The 24,291-nt window shown below is 39.7% G+C and overlaps 1 protein-coding gene across 2 annotated transcripts in view; it reads right to left on the bottom strand.

The window, feature by feature from the left end:
• Positions 1-24,291, bottom strand: part of LOC128660608 (uncharacterized) — a 559,105-nt gene that overhangs the window by 277,875 nt on the left and 256,939 nt on the right. Inside the window, exon 8 of one of the 2 annotated variants that reach the window (XM_053714534.1) lies at positions 12,178-12,205. The exons of the other annotated variant lie outside the window; for it this stretch is intronic. Within the exon in view, the coding sequence (XP_053570509.1) occupies positions 12,178-12,205 (28 nt within the window). The remainder of the gene's footprint in view (positions 1-12,177; positions 12,206-24,291) is intronic. 2 annotated transcript variants of the gene reach the window in all.

Below are 24,291 nucleotides of genomic sequence, written 5' to 3'. Positions count from 1 at the left end.
ATTTGTTTAGGATCTTTAGATCCAAAATTGGTCTGAATGTTCCCTCTTTTTTGGGAACTATGAACAGATTGGAATAAAATCCCATTCCTTGTTCTCTTATTGGAACTGGATGTATCACTCCCATCTTTAACAGGTCTTCTACACAATGTAAGAATGCCTGTCTCTTTATTTGGTTTGAAGATAATTGAGACCTGTGGAACCTTCCCCTTGGGGGTAGTTCCCTGAATTCCAGGAGATAACCTTGAGAAACTATTTCTAGCGCCCAAGGATCCTGAACATCTCTTGCCCAAGCCTGAGCAAAGAGAGAAAGTCTGCCCCCCACTAGATCCGGTCCCGGATCGGGGGCTATCCCCTTCATGCTGTTTTGGTAGCAGTGGTAGGCTTCTTGGCCTGCTTACCCTTGTTCCAGCCTTGCATTGGTTTCCAGGCTGGTTTGGGTTGTGAAGTATTACCCTCTTGCTTAGAGGATACAGAATTAGAGACTGGTCCGTTTCTGCGAAAGGGACGAAAATTAGGCTTATTATTAGCCTTAAAAGACCTATCCTGTGGGAGGGCGTGGCCCTTTCCCCCAGTGATGTCTGAAATAATCTCTTTCAAATCAGGTCCAAATAATGTTTTACCTTTGAAAGGAATGTTAAGCAATTTTGTCTTGGAAGACACATCCGCTGACCAAGACTTTAGCCAAAGCACTCTGCGCGCCACGACAGCAAACCCTGAATTTTTCGCCGCTAATCTAGCTAATTGCAAAGCGGCATCTAAAACAAAACAGTTAGCCAATTTAAGTGCTTGAACTCTGTCCATAACCTCCTCATATGAAGATTCTTTTCTTTCGAACCAGAAACACGCTGCCGTAGTGACAGGAACAATGCATGAAATTGGTTGTAGAAGGTAACCTTGCTGTACAAAAATCTTTTTAAGCAAACCCTCTAATTTCTTCTCCATAGGATCTTTGAAAGCACAACTATCTTCGATAGTAATAGTAGTGCGTTTGTTTAGAGTAGAAACCGCCCCCTCGACCTTGGGGACTGTCTGCCATAAGTCCTTTCTGGGGTCGACTATAGGAAATAATTTCTTAAATATAGGGGGGGGACAAAAGGTATGCCGGGCCTTCCCACTCTTTATTTACTATGTCCGCCACCCGCTTGGGTATAGGAAAAGCGTCGGGGGGCACCGGAACCTCTAGGAACTTGTCCATCTTACATAATTTCTCTGGAATGACCAAATTGTCACAATCATCCAGAGTAGATAACACCTCCTTAAGCAGTGCGCGGAGATGTTCTAATTTAAATTTAAATGTCACAACATCAGGTTCAGCTTGATGAGAAATTTTTCCTGAATCTGAAATTTCTCCATCAGACAAAACCTCCCTCATGGCCCCTTGAGATTGGTGTGAGGGTATGTCAGAACAGTTATCATCAGCGTCCTCTTGCTCTTCAGTGTTTAAAACAGAGCAATCGCGCTTTCTCTGATAAGTAGGCATTTTGGATAAAAGATTTGCTATGGAGTTATCCATTACAGCCGTTAATTGTTGCATGGTAATAAGTATTGGCGCACTAGATGTACTAGGGGCCTCCTGTGTGGGCATAACTGGTGTAGACACAGTAGGGGATGATGTAGTATCATGTTTACTCCCCTCATTTGAGGAATCATCTTGGGCAATATCATTATCTGTTGCATTACTGTCCTTACTTTGTTTGGACACTATGGCACAATTATCACATAAATTTAAATGGGGAGACACATTGGCTTTCATACATATAGAACATAGCTTATCTGATGGTACAGACATGTTAAACAGGCTTAAACTTGTCAACAAAGCACAAAAAACGTTTTAAAATAAAACCGTTACTGTCACTTTAAATTTCAAACTGAAAACACTTTATTACTGAATATGTGAAAAAGTATGAAGGAATTGTTCAAAATTCACCAAAATTTCACCACAGTGTCTTAAAGCATTAAAAGTATTGCACACCAAATTTCAGAGCTTTAACCCTTTACATTTAACCCCTATACAGTCCCAGAATGAGGCTCTGTCTATAACTAGAAAGGCCCCCATCTGAAAAAGGTGTCCAACACAGTGCCTGCCGTTTTTCTAAACGTTCCCCAAGATTATAATACCAATAATTAGTTAGAATCTGCATAATATGCCTAGTAAAGCAATTGTTTTAGCCCAGAAAAATGTCTACCAGTTTTTAAGCCCTTTTTGAAGCCCTTTATTCTTTTATGTTTAACTAAGAAAATGGCTTACCGGTCCCCATGAGGGGAAATGACAGCCTTCCAGCATTACATGGTCTTGTTAGAAATATGGCTAGTCATAAATTAAGCAGAAAAGACTGCTAACTGTTTCCCCCAACTGAAGTTACTTCATCTCAACAGTCCTGTGTGGAAACAGCAATCGATTTTAGTTACTGTCTGCTAAAATCATCTTCCTCTTACAAACAGAAATCTTCATCCTTTTCTGTTTCAGAGTAAATAGTACATACCAGCACTATTTTAAAATAACAAACACTTGATAGAAGAATAAAACTACATTTAAACACCAAAAAACTCTTAACCATCTCCGTGGAGATGTTGCCTGTGCAACGGCAAAGAGAATGACTGGGGTGGGCGGAGCCTAGGAGGGATCATGTGACCAGCTTTGCTGGGACTCTTTGCCATTTCCTGTTGGGGAAGAGAATATCCCACAAGTAAGGATGACGCCGTGGACCGGACACACCAATGTTGGAGAAATATGTTTTTCCCAAAATGAAACCGACAGTCTGCAAAAAGGAAATATACTCATTAACCTGAAGGTAATGGTATATAAGAGTATATTGTCGATCTGAAAAGGGAGGTAGGAGATGAATCTCTACGACCGATAACAGAGAACCTATGAAATAGATCCCTGTTAGGATGACCATTGTATTCAATAGGTAATACTCCCTTCACATCCCTCTCTCATTCACTGCACTCTGAGAGGAACCGGGCTTCAGCTTGCTGAGAAACGCATATTAACATAGAAATCTAGCACAAACTTACTTCACCACCTCCATAGGAGGCAAAGTTTGTAAAACTGAATTGTGGGTGTGGTGGGGGGGGTATTTATAGGCATTTTGAGGTTTGGGAAACTTTGCCCCTCCTGGTAGGAATGTATATCCCATACGTCACTAGCTCATGGACTCTTGCCAATTACATGAAAGAAAACTCCCGTCCCATGTCGAAGAGTACTACCCTCCATAAGAGACAAATTAAATTCTGACACTTCTCTGCCAACCTTCTGGGACGAGAGGCAAAGAATGACTGGGGGATGAGGGAAGTGGGAGAAGTATTTAAGCCTTTGGCTGGTGTGTCTTTGCCTCCTCCTGGTGGCCAGGTTCTTAATTCCCAAAAGTAATGAATGCAGCTGTTGACTCTTTCCATTTAAGAAGAAAATGGTTTTGTCACTTATGTTTACCATTATAGCATATACTCTCTCACTGTTTATTACATAAACTACAACCACCTTTAGGGTGGAAATTGATACACCAACACATCTGACTCAGATTAATAGAAATGTACATCTCTCTTATCCTGTTACATACCTATCAATCCCAGACCACATAACTACCAGTAACATGTCACAACTCAGAAAGGCAATAAACGACTGAATAACTTAAACCTGCTCTTTATTTATGGCTCCCATTAAAATAATCTTGCATAATGTGAGAGGCCTACATTCCAATATAAAACGCAAAAAAGTTATCACTGAATACAAATCCCTCAATGCACATATTGTGCTATTATAAGAAACACATTTTACTAAGATTAGTACCCCAGATATTGGGACAAATTATTCCCCCAACAATACCACACTATAAGTTATAAAAAAAACACAGAGGGGTCTCAATACTACTTCATGCGTCTCTTAATTTCAAAGAAGAAGAGATAATTCCTGATAATGAGGGATGATATCTTATAGCTAAGGGCTACATACAAAATACCCCTATCGTAATTTGCAAAATCCATGCAGCAAACGAGAACCAGTCATCCATCTCTAAAGTTAGTAAACAACTCACTATGTGGAAAAAATATAGAACGATAATAGGAGGGGACTTCAACTTGACCCTTAATAACCAAATAGATAGATCTAAAAACACAGCACAACCGAGAACGGAACCTAACCAAAAACTTTTAGGAGACTTTGTACTGGACCATAATTTAAGACGCCTAGAGGACCATGAATAAAAAAAAACAAGAGACTATACATACTATTCCTCAGTACACAAAATATATTCAAGGATTGACTACATCCTATTGAGTCAAACACTAATACCACTATTAACACAGGCACACATTCACCCATGCCCATGGTCAGACCATGCCATTGTAGAAGCTTATCTGAATGGCATCATAAATCATGATAGAACTCGATATTGGGTACTTAACCCTAGACTTCTAGGAGATCAAATAATCCTCAAAAAAATCCAGAGCAGTATCACGCAATTCATAAAATTAAACGCGGGAACTACAGATAACCTATTACATCTTTGGGGCGCTCTTAAAGCGTATGTAAGAGGAAACCTCATATACAAATCCTTAAAACAGAATAGAATCCACAAGGCAAAATTAGAAAAATTAAGAACAGAAATCAAAAATCTACAAATGAGTGGGGCAACTAACCAAAGACGGAAAGCAAACCAACTTCTAAAACAAAAACCAAAGAATTAGATGACATACTAACAGATGAAGCCACCAGATCTATTAAACTCCTAGATACACACTACTTTATACACTCCATCAAACCAGACAGGATGCTAGCAAATAAGCTAAAGGAAATAACAAGAGCCACTGCAATTCCCCAACTACAAACCCCCACAGGCGTAAAGTCAAACAACCCAATAGAAATATCCAACACCTTTGCAGATTTTTATCATAATCTATATAATCTTCCCACACGATCCAAAGAACCAACAAAAGAAGAAGCACTAGCCAAATTTCTAGATGACAGCACACTACCTTCCCTTCCTGATGAGGATATAAAAACTTTAAATTCACCCATATCCCTATCAAAAGGTTAGACAGTCATAAAAGAACTAAACACTAACAAAGCACCAGGCCCAGACAGATACACAGGCATATTTTACAAAACATTCAAAAACATTTTAGCTCCACAACTAGTTACAATATTTAACTCTATAATGATGATGAGATGATGTTAGCAAGAATCTCAGTGATCCCAAAACCGGGAAAAAACAAACGAAACTGTAAGAACTACAGACCCATCTAGTTAATAAACCAGGATATCAAATTATTTACGAAAATTCTAGCCAATAGAGTGAATGGACCACTAACCCACCTAATCCATACCAATCAAGTCGGATTTATTAAAGCAAGGGAAGCCCCGGATAACATCCGTAAAGTCAGACTTGATAAATTTTGCCTCAGTCAACAAAATGCCTTCCCTGCTACTATCTTTGGATGAAGAGAAGGCATTTGACAGTGTAAAATGGAACTATATGCACGCCCTATTAGAAAAAGTAGGAGTTAAAGGAGAATTCCATAACACAATTTCATCCCTATACTCCACTCCAGCTGCGTTTATAAGATTAGCAGGATATCAATCAAGAAATATCACAATTCGCAATGAAGAGAGACAGGGGTGCCCAAAGTCACCATTGCTATTTGCCCTCTGTATTGAAACCCTTGCGATCAAAATACGAGACTGCATGGACATCGCTGGTATTCAATAGAGAACAAACCATACAAGATGGCTCTATTTGCAGATGATGTAATACTGACTAATGAAACTATTATTATCAATGCCCCCTTTATACTCCATTCTACAGAGGCTACAAAATAAACAAAGACAAATGTGAGGCAATAGGCATCCACATACCAAATATTACTAAAAAAATATTTGAAATAATTTTTTCTTTTAAATGGGCAAACAAGTCTATTAAATACCTAGGAATAAATGTTACTGCAGATGTACTGTACATAATTTATACAAACAAAACTACAAACCCCTCATGTCACATATAAGACAGCTTATGACTAAATGGTCTAAATATAAAATCTCCCTCATAGGATGAATAAAAGCAACTAAAATGACGACTCTACCTGGATTGCTCTATCTTTTTATATCACTACCCATCTCAGTACCAATTACATACCTTAACATACCTTGACATTCACTCCTTTATCTGGAATAACAAAAGAGAAAAATCAACAAACACATTTTGACTAGACATGGATCTGGAGGAGGACTGGGCCTACCACATCTAGTTTCATACTTTAACGGAGCCAGAATGGCACAAACTGCTCTGTGGCACAATAGACCTGGTGACATTCAATGAATACAACTAGAAGCTAACATTATGGGAACTGACGACATCGCCAAACTATTCTGGACAGCCAAGACAAATAGACCACAGAGGGGAAAAAGCTATATAGCTATCACACACACACTGTTCATATGGGATAGAACCACTAGACACTTTCCACTGCTAAACATTAATTCTTTGGTAGCCACACTAACAGAACTAAACTCATCCATAGATAAAATAGTGCAAGGTAAATGGACAAATAGGATCCAGTACAGGATAGCGGATGCTCTCATCAATGGAAAGCTTATCACGATCCAACAATACAATGACTTAGATTTAACAGATATAAATACTTGGTATCATGCCTTTTATTTAAGATCCAGGGTATCAGAAGCCCTGGGAACCATACCTGTACATAGTTTCACCTCCTTTGAAATTCTGTGCCTTTCAAAACAAAGACCAAAGGGATCAATAGCCAAACTTCACCCTACATTTAATAATTCAGACCCCAACACCAAAACAACATTTATGCACAAATGGGAGAATGACCTGGGAAAAGAATGGCCAACTCAGATGTAGATCAAAACATTAAGACAAGGTACCTCTTTCACTCTTAGCTCCTCACTACAGGAAAAACATAAATTATGCTTACCTGATAATTTCCTTCTTTATGAGGAAAGTCCACGGCATCATTCCTTACTGATGGGAAATACTGAGCCTGGCCACCAGGAGGAGGCAAAGACACCCCAGCCAAAGGCTTAAATACTCCCCCTACTTCCCTCATATCCCAGTCATTCTGCCAAGGGAATAGTAGGAGAAATATCAGGGTATAAATAGTGCCACAAAAGAAAAACAAAATTTGGTCCGCCCATCAGAGTATACAGGCGGAGGACGTGGACTCTCCTCATACAGAAGGAAATGAAATGATCCGGTAAACATAATTTATGTTTTCCTTCTTAATATGAGGAGAGTCCATGGCATCATTCCTTACTGTTGGCAAAACTATACCCAAGCTCTAGAGGACACTGAACGATAACGGGAGGGTTAAAGGAAAAGGCGGACCTTAATCTGAGGGCATCACAGCCTGTAAAACCTTTCTCCCAAAAGCTAATTCAGCCGAAGCAAAAACGTCAAATTTGTAGAATTTGGAAAAACTATGTAAGGAGGACCAGGTAGCCACCTTACAAATCTGATCCATAGAGGCCTAGTTCTTAAAGGCCCAAGAGGAAGCTACCGCTCTAGTGGAATGAGCCATATTCCTCTGAGAAGGTCTAAGTCCTGCTGACTCGTAAGCTAAGCATATAACACTCCTCAACCAAAAAGATAAGGAAGTTGAAGAGGCCTTCAGATCCTTACGCTTCCCAGAGTAGATAACTAACAAGGAAGAAGTTTGACTAAAATCCTTAGTAGCTTGAAGATAAAACTTCAAAGCTCGAACCACATCCAGATTATGAAGTAAACGTTCCTCCGAAGAAGTATTAGGACACAAGGAAGAAACCACAATCTCCAGATTGATGTTAAGATCAGACACCACCTTAGGAAGAAAACCCAAGCGGGTACGTAGGACAGCCATATTCATGTAAAACACCAGATAAGGAGGCTCACATTGCAAAGCTACCATTTCAGAAACTCTGCATGCCGACGCAATAGCCAATAGAAAAAGAACCTTCCAGGACAATTTCATGTCAATCGAATGCATAGGTAGTAAAGAAAGTAAAGTCCAGCACAGAGCACAATCCAAAATGGAAGAGGGTAATCCTTAGAGTGACTGCCACACTCAATAATAGTAATCCAAGAAGAAAAAAGGATGACTTCTCAGTGGTTAAAATCCAAAATGTATTAATAGTACAGGATCAGACAAAAAGACCACAACGTTTCGGGGTTAGTACCCCTTAGTCATTGTATCACATGACTAAGGGGTACTAACCCAGAAACGTTGTGGTCTTTTTGTCTGATCCTGTACTATTAATACATTTTGGATTTTAACCACAGAGAAGTCATCCTTTTTTCTTCTTGAACCGAATGCATAGGCTCACACGGAGCCCGTTGCAACAACTTAAGAACAAGACTCAAACTCCAAGTTGGAGCGTTAGATCTAAACACAGGTCTGATCCTGATCAGTGCCTTAATGAAGAATTGCTCTGCGAGTCTCTTGTGCAGCAAAACAGAAAGGGCCGAGATCTGTCTCTTCAGGGAACTGGCAGAAAGGCCCTTTTCCAGACCCTCCTGGAGAAAGAAAAGAATCCTGGCAGCCTTGACCTTATGCCAGACGAAACCACGCTCTTCACACCAGAATAAGTAAGCTCTCCACACCTTATGATAGATGCAACGAGTAACAGGCTTACGAGTCTGAATGAGAGTGTCAATAACCCTCTCAGAGAAACCTCTCTTGGCTAAGACTAAGCGTTAAATTTCCACGCAGTCAGCATCAGAGAATCTAGATTTTGATGAACAAAAGGACCCTGTTCCAGCAGATCCCTGCGACAAGGTAACTTCCACGGAGAAGATGAGGACATCCCAACCAGATCTGTGAACTACATCCTTTGCGGCCACGATGGAGCAATCAATATCACTGATGCCTGCTCCTACTTGATGCGGCCCACTACACGAGGTAGAAGTGGTAACGGAGGAAAAATGTAAATTAGACTGAACCTCCAAGGCCCTGCTAATGCATCTGTTAGCTCCGCCTGAGGATCCCTGGACCGCGACCCATATCTGAGTAACTTGGAATTGAGCCGGAACACCATGAGATCTATCTCAGGCTGGGGTGTCTTTGCCTCCCCCTGGTGGTCAGGTTCAGTATTTCCCAAGAGAAAGGAATGATGCCGTGGACTCTCCTTATATTAAGAAGGAAATTATATAAAGTCAGCATTTATATGGTATCTGTATCCCACTAGATTATCCAAGACAGGGGGTAGAGATAATAACCTATGTTTCAGAGGTTGTGGAGGGAACATATTTACATATGTGGTGGAATTGCAGTAAGATACAACTCTTCTGGAAAGACACAGCTAATCTACTAGGTAAAATCTTCGGAAAATTAATAGAACTCCTCCCAGAACATGGCCTATTACACTAATTAAAATAAGATGATAGCTTTAATTTGCACAGCGACAAGAATGTGCCTTGCCAAATACCGGAAAACAGAACCCCCAGGATTCTTCCTCATAGAACAGAAAATAGAATATTTCTATAAAATGTCCAGTTTGGCAGCAGATCTGCTAGCGACTAAAGACCAGTCCCTTTCTATATGGGAGCCCTGGATTAAGTATTCTGAAGCCAAACATAGACCCAACCAGGTATAGGGGATACAGATGCGATCATATATGCTAATCATGAATGACGTATAACCACATCTACACCATAACTATTTGTGGATTAATAGTGAGGGAAAAGAACAAAAATTTAAGTTACTATTATATTTAAATGTGTTTTTTTGTGTGTATTTTCTAGGCTACCAGAGTTTTGATAAACTGTACAAAAGATTTTTTTTTACTCTGAAGCTTGAAATATTTTTGTATCAAGAGAAAAATGTGTATTATAAAAATGTATAATATAATATGTGCTAATAAAAGATATTTCAGTAAAAAAAAAAATTACAAAGTACCCCCTAACAGTAAAAACCCCCGCCCAACCCCCCAAAATAAAAAAGCTAATTAAAAAAGAACTGACACTAACCCCAAAAAATGTACTCACCGTTCATGAAGTCCGGACATCCAACTTCATCCAGGCAGTGACAAGTCTTCATCCAGATGGCAACATCTTCATCCAGCACAGGGACATCTTTCTTTACCCCGGTGGCAAGGAGCTGAACAGGAAGGGCGACGACATCCAGCGTGGAGCCTCCTCTTCATGCGATCTCCGCCAGACACTGAAGATTGAATGCAAGGTACCCCTTTTATATTTGGGTAGCTTGCATTCCTATTGGCTGAAATGTTCAAATCAGCCAATAAGATGAGAGCTGCTTAAATCCTATTAGGTTAGGTTTTTTTTTTATATTGGGGGATTGGTTGGGTGGTAGGGGGTTACTGGGGGTAATTTGTATTTTGTTAATGTAAAGTATTTTATTTCTTAATGGCAATGGCCTCCAAAAAGCCTTTTAAAGGCTATTGGTAGATTATTATTAGATTAGGGGGTGATTTTATTTTGGGGTGGCTTTTTTGTTTTTATAGGGTTATTAGATTAGATTTAATTTTTATTATTTTCGATAATTTGTTTAATATTTTTTTTAATCTTAGATTTTTTGTAATTTTAGTTTGTTTTTTCGTAGAGTTAGGGATTTTTTAATTCTGTAACTTTTTTATTTTTAGAAGCTTAGGTTTTTTTAAATTTCACAGGTAAGTTTTTATGTATTTGAAGGTAGTTATATTGTAACTTTAATTTAAAGTTAGGGGGTGTTAGGTTTAGGGGTTAATAGTTTATTTAGTGTGTCGTAAAGTGGGGGGGGGGCAGTTTAGGGGTTAATAGGTTTAGTTTAGTATTTGAGATGTGTTGGTTGGCGGTTTAGGGATTAATAGGTTTATTTAGTGTTACGATATTGGGGGTGGCGGTTTAGAGGTTAATATCTTTATTTAGTGTCAGTAATGTCAGGAGGGCGGTTTAGGGGTTGATATCTTTAGTGTTGCTGATGTCTGGGGGCAGCAGATTAGGGGTATTTAGACTAGGGGGTTTATAATAGGTTTTTACATAACCTTCTTGTCCCCATAGACATCAATGGGGTTGCGCTATAGCGATCGCCATTTCGCAATCGCAGGTGTTAGTTTTTTTCTAACACTTTCTCTCCATTGATGTCCATGGGAGAAAACGTGCACAAGATGCGGTATGGAGCTTAACACACCATATCGCACAACACAAGAAGGTTTTTTTTAACTTGTAATGGCAGCGCTATGGAAAGTGCGATACCGCTAAATTTTTAGCGATATGTACACACCGGGTTTAGCTCAAAACTTGTAATCTCAGTGATTATGAGTTATGTGTTACACTAGAGCACAACACATAACAGTAGTAAAAAAAATAAAATAGCGTGATCTGAGACCTAAACTTGAGCGTTGTTAGACCAGTTTGTTTATATATATCCATATCCCACATATACATTGTATAATAAACAAAATACAAATTTGATTTGTATTTTACAGCTGCGATGCCTAGAAAGGATCCCCTCACCAAACGAAATTTTAGGTGTGGCTGGTGCAGCTAGGCGCCTGGGTTTGTCAATCTGTGTGTGTGTAAATGACTGGCTTTAGTAAAGCTTGAGTAACAAAAGGAAACTAAAGATTATTAAATGTTATCATGCGTACATTAAACATTCTGTCTTATATCTGGGTTAAAGGGATAGTTAACACCTTGTAATTACAAAGTATTTCTTGTGTATTGCTATAGAATAACATATCAGCCAAGTCAATATTTTTACAACAAACTAAAATACTTTTTACGGCAATTAGTTTTCAAAAGCCAAACTCCACCCACCATTAGCCTTATCTGGAGGAGCCAATCAAGGCTTTAGTTAGCATACATCAAGATAAGCTACTGTTATACAGTTTGTATACAATGCATTGTTTTGCAGTTTTCTAATAAATCCAAATAGGGACAGATATGTAGCAGGGTTATCTTTGATAAGTCAGCAGGCTGCATTTCAAGAGTTAGAGATTGATCTATTTCAGAGCTGAATTACATCAGTAGGGGGGAAATAAATAATGAAAATATATAGCAAAGCTGTTTCATTACACAAAATTAAACATTTTATATACAATCCTTAAGGAGTCCCTTTCCCTACAGCTCTACAGTACTCTATTTGAAGTAGCAAGCCTTAGCTAGTACAAAATATTAAGTGTAATTTGGCACAACAATTATATGATCAGATGGTACACAATAAAATGAGTGGTTTTGTACTTACTGACATAAATCTCTAGACCTAATTGTATCTGTTAAAAACAAAAAAAAAGAAGAAGAAAAAAATTATCTATATATACTGCAAGTCAGACTAACATTACATTATAAGACAGAGGTCACACAAACTTAGAAAGCACATTACACACCTTTCACAAATGTCAAGATGTTTTTGTCAAAGAGACATGAAGCACCACTTTTGTGTAAAAATGTACTTGTCCAATGCTCTCTAGAGAGGCAAAAAAGTAAATTCTGTAACCTAGCTTTTCTTCAAAATTCTGAAAATCAAAAATCTGGCTTAGGTCATTTGCAGCCATTTAAGAAAAAACCTTGGTTAAAGGGACATGAAAACCAAATGTTTTCTTTCAAGATTAAGATAGAGCATGTGATTTGAAATAACTTTCCAATTTATTTCTATTATATAATTTGTTTCATTCCCTTTAAATCATTTGTCGAAAAATATACCTAGGTAGGCTCAAAAGCTGCTGATTGGTGGCTGCAGAAAAAAGTAGTGCTTCAGCAAAGGATACCAAGATAATTAAGCAAATTAGATAATAGAAGTATATCGGACAGTTGTTTAAAATTGTATGCTTGGGGAAGGAGCAGAAAGATGTGTTTTCTATAAGCTCCTAGTTCTAGCTTATTTAAAGAAGTAATTTTGATAGTTAAAAGGTACAACCTACAAATATTTGAGGCTCCTTCTACAAGCTTACTCTAAGATTTTATTGATTGTGGTTGGAAGGCTCCATACTCGATGCAATTCCTATCTAAGTCCATCTGAAGAAAGAGGCTGCCATTCAAGCAGTGATACAAGCAGTGGCATAACTAGGGGATGCGGGCCGCACCCAAGTGCCACCACCAGCCAGTTTTTTATTTTTTTTTTATTTTATTGAAATTCAAAGAAATACAATGTAGAGATGCATAGATTTTTTTATTAGAGGGGCCAGCAGTTGTGAACATTAGTGGGACTGGGGACGTTATAGACACACTTAAAATTTTTGCTCCTTGAGCCCACGCCACAATTTCCACAAATAGTTTCCGGGCTGCTTTTGCTTGTTTGCATTTTGCTCCTCCCCTGCCCAATTTCACTGTTAATGTTGTGGGCGTGCTGTGGGGCTTGCAAAGTTGAGCTGCTAGCCTAAACCTGCCTATCTGTGCTCACTGCTCAGTGACGTGTGAAGCAGTTGAGTCACTCACTGCTGTGCTGTCTCTCTAAATGGGAACCGGGAAATCGTGAGGGGGTGCCTGGCACCTGACCGCATGACTGTCTGACACTGTCTCTAAAGTGAAGGAGCCACGTATGATGCCTACCAGACCGGTACGGTTACGGTACACTAAGCGCACACTGAAGAGGTAGGAGGGGAGAGTAGGAGGGGAGAGCGGGCGGGCGGGCAGGGATCTGGGTTGGGGGTGGTCAGAGTGAAGAGGTGATTGTCCATAAGAAGCAGTAGGCACACTGTGCACTGACAGACTTGGAACAGAGTCAGAGAGCAGAATTTTCAAAGTTTGCGTGCCTAAACCTTTTCTTTAGTGATTTATTTTTTAGAGTGCCCTGCATATCTTTCATTTAGTGCTCTGCTGAGCCAGGAAGCAGCTCTAGGCATGAGCTTTATAATTAATGCAGTGCAGTTTACATATTTTGTGTTTGTGTGCCTGAGGGTGCGTGTGCCTGAGTGTTTTTGTGTGTGTGTCTGAGTGTTTTTGTGTGTATGTGTATGAGTGTTTTTTTGTGTGTGTGTGTATGAGTGTTTGTGTGTGTCTGAGTGTTTTTGTTTGTGTCTGAGTGTTTGTATGTGTGTGTGCCTGTGTTTTTGTGTTTGTGTGTGTCTGCTTTCTGAACATTGGAGACGTTTGCCTTTTCTATGAAATCCTGTTCTTGCAGTAAAAAAAAAAACATTACTGGGGGGTGACACCATTACTTACCGCACCGGGTGACACCAACCCTAGTGATGCCACTAGATACAAGTGACTCTGCTAGCTTGGAATACAGTTGTGATCCTTTGTGGCAGGGACCCGAAAACATGGAAATATAGTATTAGCTTCACGTGGCAGTGGTGGCAAGTTAAAAATGGGACAGACCTATCTAGCAGCACACTATCATAGCGTGAATCCCCATCTTGTCTTGAAGGTAAGCCTAGTAGTATCCACAGCTTCTATAACAATGGTATATCCTTGCTATAGAACAAATAGACACACTGTTCACTGCAAATCTAAGCTCAAAGATTCACACTTCTGATTACACCGTACCCCGGTGTGGCGTTTATATTTACACAGCATACATCTGTTGGTCTTTTAATACTTTTTGTTACCAATTTTTATTGTTTATCGTTTTCACACATTTTAGTTAATTTTATATATTGTGATTGGGTTTATGTCCTGTAATAGGCCAAGTAATAGGACTCTCTAGTCTAATAGAACCTCAGATTTATTTTTCAAACAAGGTTTTATGGTTTAGATCACCCCCTTAAGACACTTGTGATCTTATGTGATATCAATGACCCTGTCAGAAAAACCTCTCTAGGACAGCACTAAGCGTTCAATCTCCATGCAGTCAGCCTCAGAAAATCTAGATTTTGGTAAAGGAATGAACCCGATTGTATAAGGTCCACTCGATGAGGTAACCTCCACGTAAGACAAGACGACATCTTCACTAAGTCTGCTAACCAGGTCCTGCAAGGCCACACTGGAGCAATTAGAATCACAGAGGCACGCTCCTGTTTGATGCGGGCGATCACACGGGGAAGGAAGGCAAACCCAGAGAAAGTTTGAACCTCCATAGAGCCACTAACGCATCCACCAACACTGCCTGAGGATCTCTCGACCTCAACCGTATCTGGGCAGCTTGGCATTGAGATTAGAAACCATGTGGTCTTATCTCCGGAACCCCCACCTGAGAGTTATCTCGGAGAACAGCTCGGGGTGAAGAGACCAGTCTCTCGTATGGCTATCCAGAACAATCTGTTAAGATACGTTGGAGTGGTCACCATGCCATTGCCTGAGCATACATAGTTGGAGAGGTCGCAGATGGAAGCAAGAAAAAGGAATAATATCCAGAGAAGTCACCATGAGACCAATAACTACCATGCATTGAGCCACTGAGGGACATACAGTGGACTGAAGAGAGAGACAAGCTGAGAAAGGTTTTGCCTGCCTCAGATCCATCAGGAAGATATTCATGGAAATCCAATTGATGATTGTTCACAGAAAACATGCCCTGGTGTTGGGAACCAGTGAACTCTTGTCCAGATTTATGTTCCATCCGTGTGTTCGAAGGAGACACAGAAGAGAATCTGTGTGAGATCTTGTCAATGGAAAAGATGGAGCCTGAACCAAGATATCGTCCAGGTAAGGAGTAGCCGTGATTCCTTGCTTTCTGGCCACCGCTAGGAGAGCTCCTAATACCTTCGTAAAGATCCTTGGGGCAGTAGCTAGACTAAATGGTAGAGATCTGAACCCTATCCTGTACTCCCCCCCCCCCCGAACTTATTTATTTAGTTTTTCAACTGATTTTATTTAAATTTTTAATAGTTACAATATGAAAGGCACAGCTCTCCAATTGTTACAAAATGTAGTCAGTAAATTTGACATTGATAACAAAACATTTTTGGAAAGTGAAGCAGAAAAACCTTCTTTTATGTTTATAATAGTTTTCAGTTACATATCAGTTGTATTCATTTTTTGCGAGTCTTAGTATTATAAATATGTAACGTTGTGTTGGCGTTGAAGGTGAGAAAAGAGGAAAGATTAAGAATGTTAAGAAAAACAAAATGTATGCTTACCTTATAAATTTCTTTCTGGAAATAGAGAGTCCATGATGCCATTTCAATTACTAGTGGGATATTCACTACTGGCCAGCAGAAAAGAGCACATTAGCAGAGCTGTTAAGTGTCACTTCCCTTATCTATAACCCCAAGCCATTCGGCCGAAAAGAAATGGAAAAAGATGATAACACAAAGGCGAAGAGGTGCATGAGGTTTAACAAAAAATACTGTCTTAATTAAGAGTGGAGTCGTGTACTCTCCATATCTTGAAAGAAAGAAATTTATCAGGTAAGCATAAGACATGGAGAGTCAACAACGTCATTCCAATTACTAGTGGGAACCAATACCCAAGCTAGAGGACACGGAATGAACAGGGAGGGAGAAAAAGGCAGGAGGACATAAACAGAAGGCACCACCGCTTGAAGAACCTTTCTCCCAAAAGAAGCCTCAGCCTAAGCAAAAGTATCAAATTTGTAAAATTTTGAAAAAGTATGCAGAGAGGACCATGTAGCTGCCTTGCATATCTGTTTCACAGAAGCTTAATTTTTGAAAGCCCAGGATGAGGAGACAGCCCTAGTAGAATGAGCCGTAATTCTCACAGGAGGCTGCAGTCCAGCAGTCTCATAAGCAAAACAAATCATACTTCTCAACCAGAGGGAAAGAGAAGTAGAAGAGGTCTTCTGACCCTTCCGCTTTCCAGTGAAACAAACAAAAAGGGCAGAAGATTTGCGAAAATCTTTAGTAGCTTGTAGGTAAAATTTAAGAGTTTATGCAAAAGACGTTCTTTATGAGGAGAAGGATTAGGACAAAGAGAAGGAACAACAATTTCCTGATTACTGTTTAGATCGGAAACCACTTTAGGGAGAAATCCTAACTTAGTACGAAGGACCGCCTTATCCGCATGAAAAATAAGGTAAGGTGAATCACACTGCAAAGCCAAGTGTTCAGAAACTCTGCTAGCAGAGGAAATAGCAATAAGAAACAAAACTTTCCAAGATAACAACTTAATATCTACAGAATGCATTGGCTCAAACAGAGCCTGCTGCAAAACCTTAAGCACAAGGTTCAAGCTCCAAGGAGGAGCAACATGTTTAAACACAGGCCTGATTCTGACCAGGGCCTGACAAAAAGATTGAACATCTGGCACATCTGCCAAACGCTTGTGTAAAAAAATAGACAGAGCAGAAATCTAACCCTTCAGAGAACTGACTGAAAAAACCCTTCTCCAGACCTTCCTGTAGAAAAGACAACATTCTAGGAATCCTGACCCTACTTCAAGAGAAGTCCTTCGATAAACACCAATATACTGTAGGTATTTGCGCTATACCTTATGGTAAATTTAACAAGTAACTGGTTTGTAGGCCTGAAGCATAGTATCAATGACTGACTCAGAAAATCCAGGCTTAGCCAAAACTAAGCGTTCAATCTCCAAGCAGTAAGTTTCAGAGAAACTATATTTGGATGGAGCAAAGGATCTAGTGCTAGAAAGTCTTTCCTCAGAGGTAACCTCCAAAGTGGAAGAGAAGACATCTTCACCAAATCTGCAAACCAGATCCTGCAAGACCATGCAGGAGCTATTAGAATTACAGATGCTCTCTCCAGTTTGATACGAGCAATGACTCATGGAAGGAGCGCAAACAGAAGAAACAGGTATGCTAGACCGAAATCCCAAGGAACCGCCAGAGCATCTATCAGGGTGACCTGAGGATCTCTTGACCTTGAACCGTACCTTGAAAACTAGGCATTCTGACAAGATGCTATCAGATCCAACTCTGGCATTCCCCCCCCCCCCCCCCACACTTGAGGGTTAACCTGGAGAACACCTCCGAATGGAAAGCCCACTCCTCGGGATGAAAGGTCTGTCTGCTCAGAAAATACGCCTCCCAGTTGTTCAGTCCTGGAATGTGGATGGCATATAAGAGACAATTGTGAGCTTCCGCCCACTGAATAATGTGAGTCACCTGCTTCATGGCCAAGGAACTCTGTGTTCCTCCTTGGTGGTTGATGTAAGCCACCGAGATTATGTTGTCCGATTGGAATCTGATAAACCGGGCTAAAGACAACTAAGGCCAAGCCATCAAGGCATTGAAGATCACTCTCAACTCTAAGATGTTTATGGGGAGAGAAGACTCCTCCCGTGTCCACAGGCCCTGAGTCTTTAAAGAGCCCCAGACTGCTCCAGAACCTAGTAGGCTGGTGTCTGTGGTCGCAGTCACCCAGGAGGGTCCCTGGAAGCATGTGCCCCGAGACAAATGATCCTGAGAAATCCACCATGAGAGAGAGTCTCTTGTTAATGGATCAAGATCTATCTTCTGAGATAGATCTGAAGGGTCTCCGTTCCATTGCCTGAGCATGCATAATTGTAGAGCTCTCAGATGGAATTGAGTAAAAGGAATGATGTCCATGGAAGCGACCATCAGACAAATTACCTACATGCATTTAGCCACTGATGGCCGAACAGAAGACTGGAGAGAGTGGCAAGAAGAGAGAAATTTGGATTTTCTGATGTCAGAAAAATCTTCATAGGTAGGGAAGAAACACACCCTTGTAGATAGAACAAGAGGACTCTTCTGCAGATTCACTTTCCATCCGTGGGAACGTAGAAAAACATAATTTATGTAAGAACTTACCTGATAAATTCATTTCTTTCATATTGGCAAGAGTCCATGAGCTAGTGACATATGGGATATACAATCCTACCAGGAGGGGCAAAGTTTCCCAAACCTCAAAATGCCTATAAATACACCCTCACCACACCCACAATTCAGTTTAACGAATAGCCAAGCAGTGGGGTGATAAAGAAAGGAGTAGAAAGCATCAACAAAGGAAATTAGGAAATAATTGTGCTTTATACAAAAAATCATAACCACCATAAAAAGGGTGGGCCTCATGGACTCTTGCCAATATGAAAGAAATTAATTTATCAGGTAAGTTCTTACATAAATTATGTTTTCTTTCATGTAATTGTCAAGAGTCCATGAGCTAGTGACATATGGGATATCAATACCCAAGATGTGGAGTCTTCCACTCAAGAGTCACTAGAGAGGGAGGGAATAAAACAAAAACAGCCATATTCCGATGAGAAAATAATCCACAACCCAAAAATAAGTTTACTTTCACTTTTGAAAGAAAAAAACTTAAATCAAAAAGCAGAAGAATCAAACTGAAACAGCTGCCTGAAGAACTTTTCTACCAAAAACTGCTTCCGAAGAAGCAAATACATCAAAATGGTAGAATTTAGTAAATGTATGCAAAGAGGACCAAGTGGCTGCTTTGCAAAGCTGATCAACTGAAGCTTCATTCTTAAAAGCCCACGAAGTAGAGACTGATCTAGTAGAATGAGCTGTAATTCTCTGAGGCAGGGTTTGACCCGACTCCAAATAAGCTTGATGAATCAAAAGTTTCAACCAAGAAGCCAAGGAAATAGCAGAAGTTTTCTGACCTTTCCTAGGACCAGAAAATAAAACAAATAGACTAGAAGTCTTCCTGAAATTTTTAGTAGCTTCCACATAATATTTCAAAGCTCTTACCACATCCAAAGAATGTAAGGATCTCTCCAAAGAATTCTTAGGATTAGGACATAAAGAAGGGACAACAATTTCTCTACTAATGTTGTTAGAATTCACAACCTTAGGTAAAAATTGAAAAGAAGTCAGCAAAACTGCCTTATCCTGATGAAAAATCAGAAAAGGAGACTCACAAGAAAGAGCAGATAGCTCAGAAACTCTTCTAGCAGAAGAGATAGCCAAAAGGAACAACACTTTCCAAGAAAGTAGTTTAATGTCCAAAGAATGCATAGGTTCAAATGGAGGAGCCTGTAAAGCCCTCAGAACCAAATTAAGACTCCAAGGAGGAGAAATTGACTTAATGACAGGCTTAATACGAACTAAAGCCTGTACAAAACAGTGTATATCAGGAAGTATAGCAATTTTTCTGTGAAATAAAACAGAAAGAGCGGAGATTTGTCCTTTCAAGGAATTTGCAGACAAACCCTTATCCAAACCATCCTGAAGAAACTGCTAAATTCTAGGAATTCTAAAAGAATGCCAGGAGAAATTATGAGAAGAACACCATGAAATGTAAGTCTTCCAAACTCTATAATAAATCTTTCTAGAGACAGATTTATGAGCTTGTAAGATAGTATTAATCACTGAATCAGAGAAACCTCTATGACTTAGAACTAAGCGTTCAATTTCCATACCTTCAAATTTAATGATTTGAGATCCTGATGGAAAAACGGACCTTGAGATAGTAGGTCCGGCAGTAACGGAAGTGGCCAAGGCGGGCAACTGGACATGCGAACCAGATCCGCATACCAAAACCTGTGTGCCCATGCTGGAGCCACCAGCAACACAAAAGACTGTTCCATGATGATTTTGGAAATCACTCTTGGAAGGAGAACTAGAGGCGGGAAGATGTAAGCAGGTTGATAACACCAAGGAAGTGTCAGCGCATCCACTGCTTCCGCCTAAAAATCCCTGGACCTGGACAGGTATCTGGGAAGTTTCTTGTTTAGATGAGAGGCCATGAGATCTATCTCTGGAAGCCCCCACATCTGAACAATCTGAGAAAACACATCTGGATGGAGAGACCACTCCCCTGGATGTAAAGTCTGGCGGCTGAGATAATCCGCCTCACAAATGTCTACACCTGGGATATGCACCGCAGAGATTAGACAGGAGCTGGATTCCACCCAAGCAAGTATACGAGATACTTCTTTCATAGCTTGGGGACTGTGAGTCCCACCCTGATGATTGACATAAGCCACAGTTGTGATATTGTCTGTCTGAAAACAAATGAACTGTTCTCTCTTTAGTAGAGGCCAGAACTGAAGAGCCCTGAGAATTGCACGGAGTTCTAAAATATTTATTGGTAATCTCGCCTCTTGAGATTTCCAAACCCCTTGTGCTGTCAGAGACCCCCAAACAGCTCCCCAACCTGAAATACTCGCATCTGTTGTGATCACAGTCCAGGTTGGGCGAACAAAAGAAGCCCCTTGAACCAAACGATGGTGATCTATCCACCATGTCAGAGAGTGTCGTACATTGGGATTCAAGGATATTAATTGTGATATCTTTGTATAATCCCTGCACCATTGATTCAGCATACAAAGCTGTAGAGGTCTCATGTGAAAACGAGCAAAGGGGATTGCGTCCGATGCTGCAGTCATGAGACCTAAAACTTCCATGCACATAGCCACTGAAGGGAATTACTGAGACTGAAGGGAATTACTGAGACTGAAGGAGCCGACATGCTGCGACCAATCTTAAACGTCTCTTGTCTGTTAGAGACAGAGTCATGGACACTGAATCTATCTGGAAGTCTAAAAAGGTGACCCTTGTCTGAGGAATCAAGAAACTTTTTGGTAAATTGATCCTCCAACCATGTTTCCGAAGAAACAACACTAGTTGATTCGTGTGAGATTCTGCAGTATGTAAAGACTGAGCTAGTACCAAGATATCGTCCAAATAAGGAAACACCGCAATACCCTGTTCTCTGATTACAGATAGTAGGGCACCCAGAACCTTTGAAAAGATTCTTGGAGCTGTTGCTAGGCCAAATGGAAGAGCAACAAATTGGTAATGCTTGTCTAGAAAAGAGAATTTAAGAAACTGATAGTGTTCTGGATGAATCGGAATATGAAGGTATGCATCCTGCAAGTCTATTGTGGACATATAATGTCTTCGCTGAACAAAAGGCAGAATATTCCTTATAGTCACCATCTTGAAAGTTGGTACTCTTACATAACTATTCAAAATTTTCAGATCCAGAACTGGTCTGAACAAATTTTCTTTCTTTGGTACAATGAATAGGTTTGAATAAAACCCCAAACCTTGTTCCTGAGGAGGAACTGGCATTATTACCCCTGAAGATTCCAGGTCTGAAACACACTTCAGAAAAGCCTGAGCTTTTACTGGATTTACAGGAATGTGTGAGAGAAAAAATATTCTCACAGGAGGTCTTACTTTGAATCCTATTCGATACCCTTGAGAGACAATGCTCTGAATCCAATGATTTTGGACAGATTTTATCCAAAAATCCTTGAAAAACCTTAATCTGCCCCCTACCAGCTGAGCTGGAATGAGGGCCGCACCTTCATGCGGACTTAGGGGCAGACTTTGGTTTCCTAAATGGCTTGGATTTATTCCAATTTGAAGAAGGCTTCCAACTGGAAGCAGATTCCTTGGGAGGAGGATTGAGTTTGTGTTCCTTATTCTGACGAAAGGAACGAAAACGGTTAGAAGCCTTAGATTTACCCTTAGGTTTTTTATCCTGAGGCAAAAAAACTCCTTTTCCTCCAGTGATAGTTGAAATAATATAATCCAACTGAGAACCAAAAAAATTATTACCTTGGAAAGAAAGAGATAGTAATCTAGATTTAGATGTCATATCAGCATTCCAAGATTTAAGCCACAAAGCTCTTCTAGCTAATACAGCTAAAGACATGGATCTAACATCAATTTTGATAATATCAAAAATGGCATCACAAATAAAATGATTAGCATGTTGCAGTAGGCGAACAATGCTAGATATGTCAGAATCCAATTCATGTTGCGCTAAATTTTCCAACCAGAAAGTTGATGCAGCCGCAACATCACCCAAAGAAATAGCAGGTCTGAGAAGATGACCTGAATATAAATAGGCCTTCCTTAGATAAGATTCAAGCTTCCTATCTAAAGGATCCTTAAAGGAAGTGCTATCTTCCATAGGAATAGTGGTACGTTTAGCAAGAGTAGAAATAGCCCCATCAACTTTGGGGATTTTTTCCCAAAACTCTCTAGATTTTGCTGGTAAAGGATACAATCTCTTAAACCTTGAAGAAGGAATAAAGGAGGTACCTGGCTTATTCCATTCCATAGAAATCATATCAGAAATAGCCTCAGGAATGGGAAAAACACCTGGAGAAACCACAGGAGGTTTAAAAACAGCATTTAAACGTTTATGAGACTGAACGTCAATAGGACTGGTTACCTCAATATCCAAAGTAATTAACACTTCTTTTAATAAAGAACGCATATACTCTATTTTAAATAAATAAGTAGATTTGTCAGTGTCAATATCTGAGGAAGGATCTTCTGTTTCAGATAGATCCTCATCAGAAGAGGATGAATTATTATGTTGTTGGTCATTTGAAATTTCATCAGCTAAATGAGAAGTTTTAAAAGACCTTTTACGTTTATTAGAAGGTGGAAATGCAGACAAAGCCTTCATAATAGATTCAGAAACAAATTCTTTAAAATTTACAGGTATATCATGCACATTAGAAGTTGATAGAAACATTATCTGCATGTAAAAGTTTATCATGACAACTATTACAAATGACATTCGGTGGAATAATTTCTACAATTTTACAACAAATGCACTTAACTTTGGTAGAACCAATGTCAGGCAGCAATGTTCCAGCAGAAACTTCAGAGACAGGATCAGATTGGGACATCTTGCTCAATGTAAGAGAAAAAACAACATATAAAGCAAAATTATCTATTTCCTTAAATGACAGTTTCAGGAATGGGAAAAAATGCAAAAGCATAGGCCTCTTGATAGAAAAGAAAGCAGGAGGCAAACAACAATAGGGTATTGAAATAATGAAGAAAAATTGGCCGGAAATGACACTTGCGTCACTAATGACGCCGCCGTGTGAAAGGTATCAACGTCACGTATGACGCCGGAAATGACGAAGTTGCATCAAAAACGTAATTTCCCGCGCCAAAAAAAGGCGCAATAAAGTCTAACATTTGACGCACCCGCGGGCCTAATACCCGCAAATGCAAAAAGTAGTCAAATTGAAAAAGACTAAACCCCAGGTAAGAAACAAATTTCTTAAAGTGTTTATATTCCCAAATATGAAACTGACAGTCTGCAGAAGGAAATACATGAACCTGACTCATGGCAAATATAAGTACAATACATATATTTAGAACTTTATATAATTTGCATAAAGTGCCAAACCATAGCTGGGAGTGTCTTAAGTAAATGAAAACATACTTACCAAAAGACACCCATCCACATATAGCAGATAGCCAAACCAGTACTAAAACAGTTCTTTAGTAGAGGTAATGGTAAATTTGAAAGTATATTGTCGATCTGAAAAGGGAGGTAGGAGATGAATCTCTACGACCGATAACAGAGAACCCATGAAAAAGACTCCCGTTAGGGAAATCATCGTATTCAATAGGCAATACTCTCTTCACGTCCCTCTGACATTCGCTGTACTCTGAGAGGAATCGGGCTTCAACAATGCTGAGAAGCGCATATCAACGTAGAAATCTTAGCAGAAACTTACTTCACCACCTCCATAGGAGGCAAAGTTTGTAAAACTGAATTGTGGGTGTGGTGAGGGGTGTATTTATAGGCATTTT

The sequence above is a fragment of the Bombina bombina genome, chromosome 5 (assembly GCF_027579735.1).
Source record: "Bombina bombina isolate aBomBom1 chromosome 5, aBomBom1.pri, whole genome shotgun sequence".
In the NCBI taxonomy this organism is placed as follows: domain Eukaryota; kingdom Metazoa; phylum Chordata; class Amphibia; order Anura; family Bombinatoridae; genus Bombina; species Bombina bombina.
Note: the sequence above shows the minus strand (reverse complement) of the source record. Positions and strands in the feature narration are given on the sequence as shown.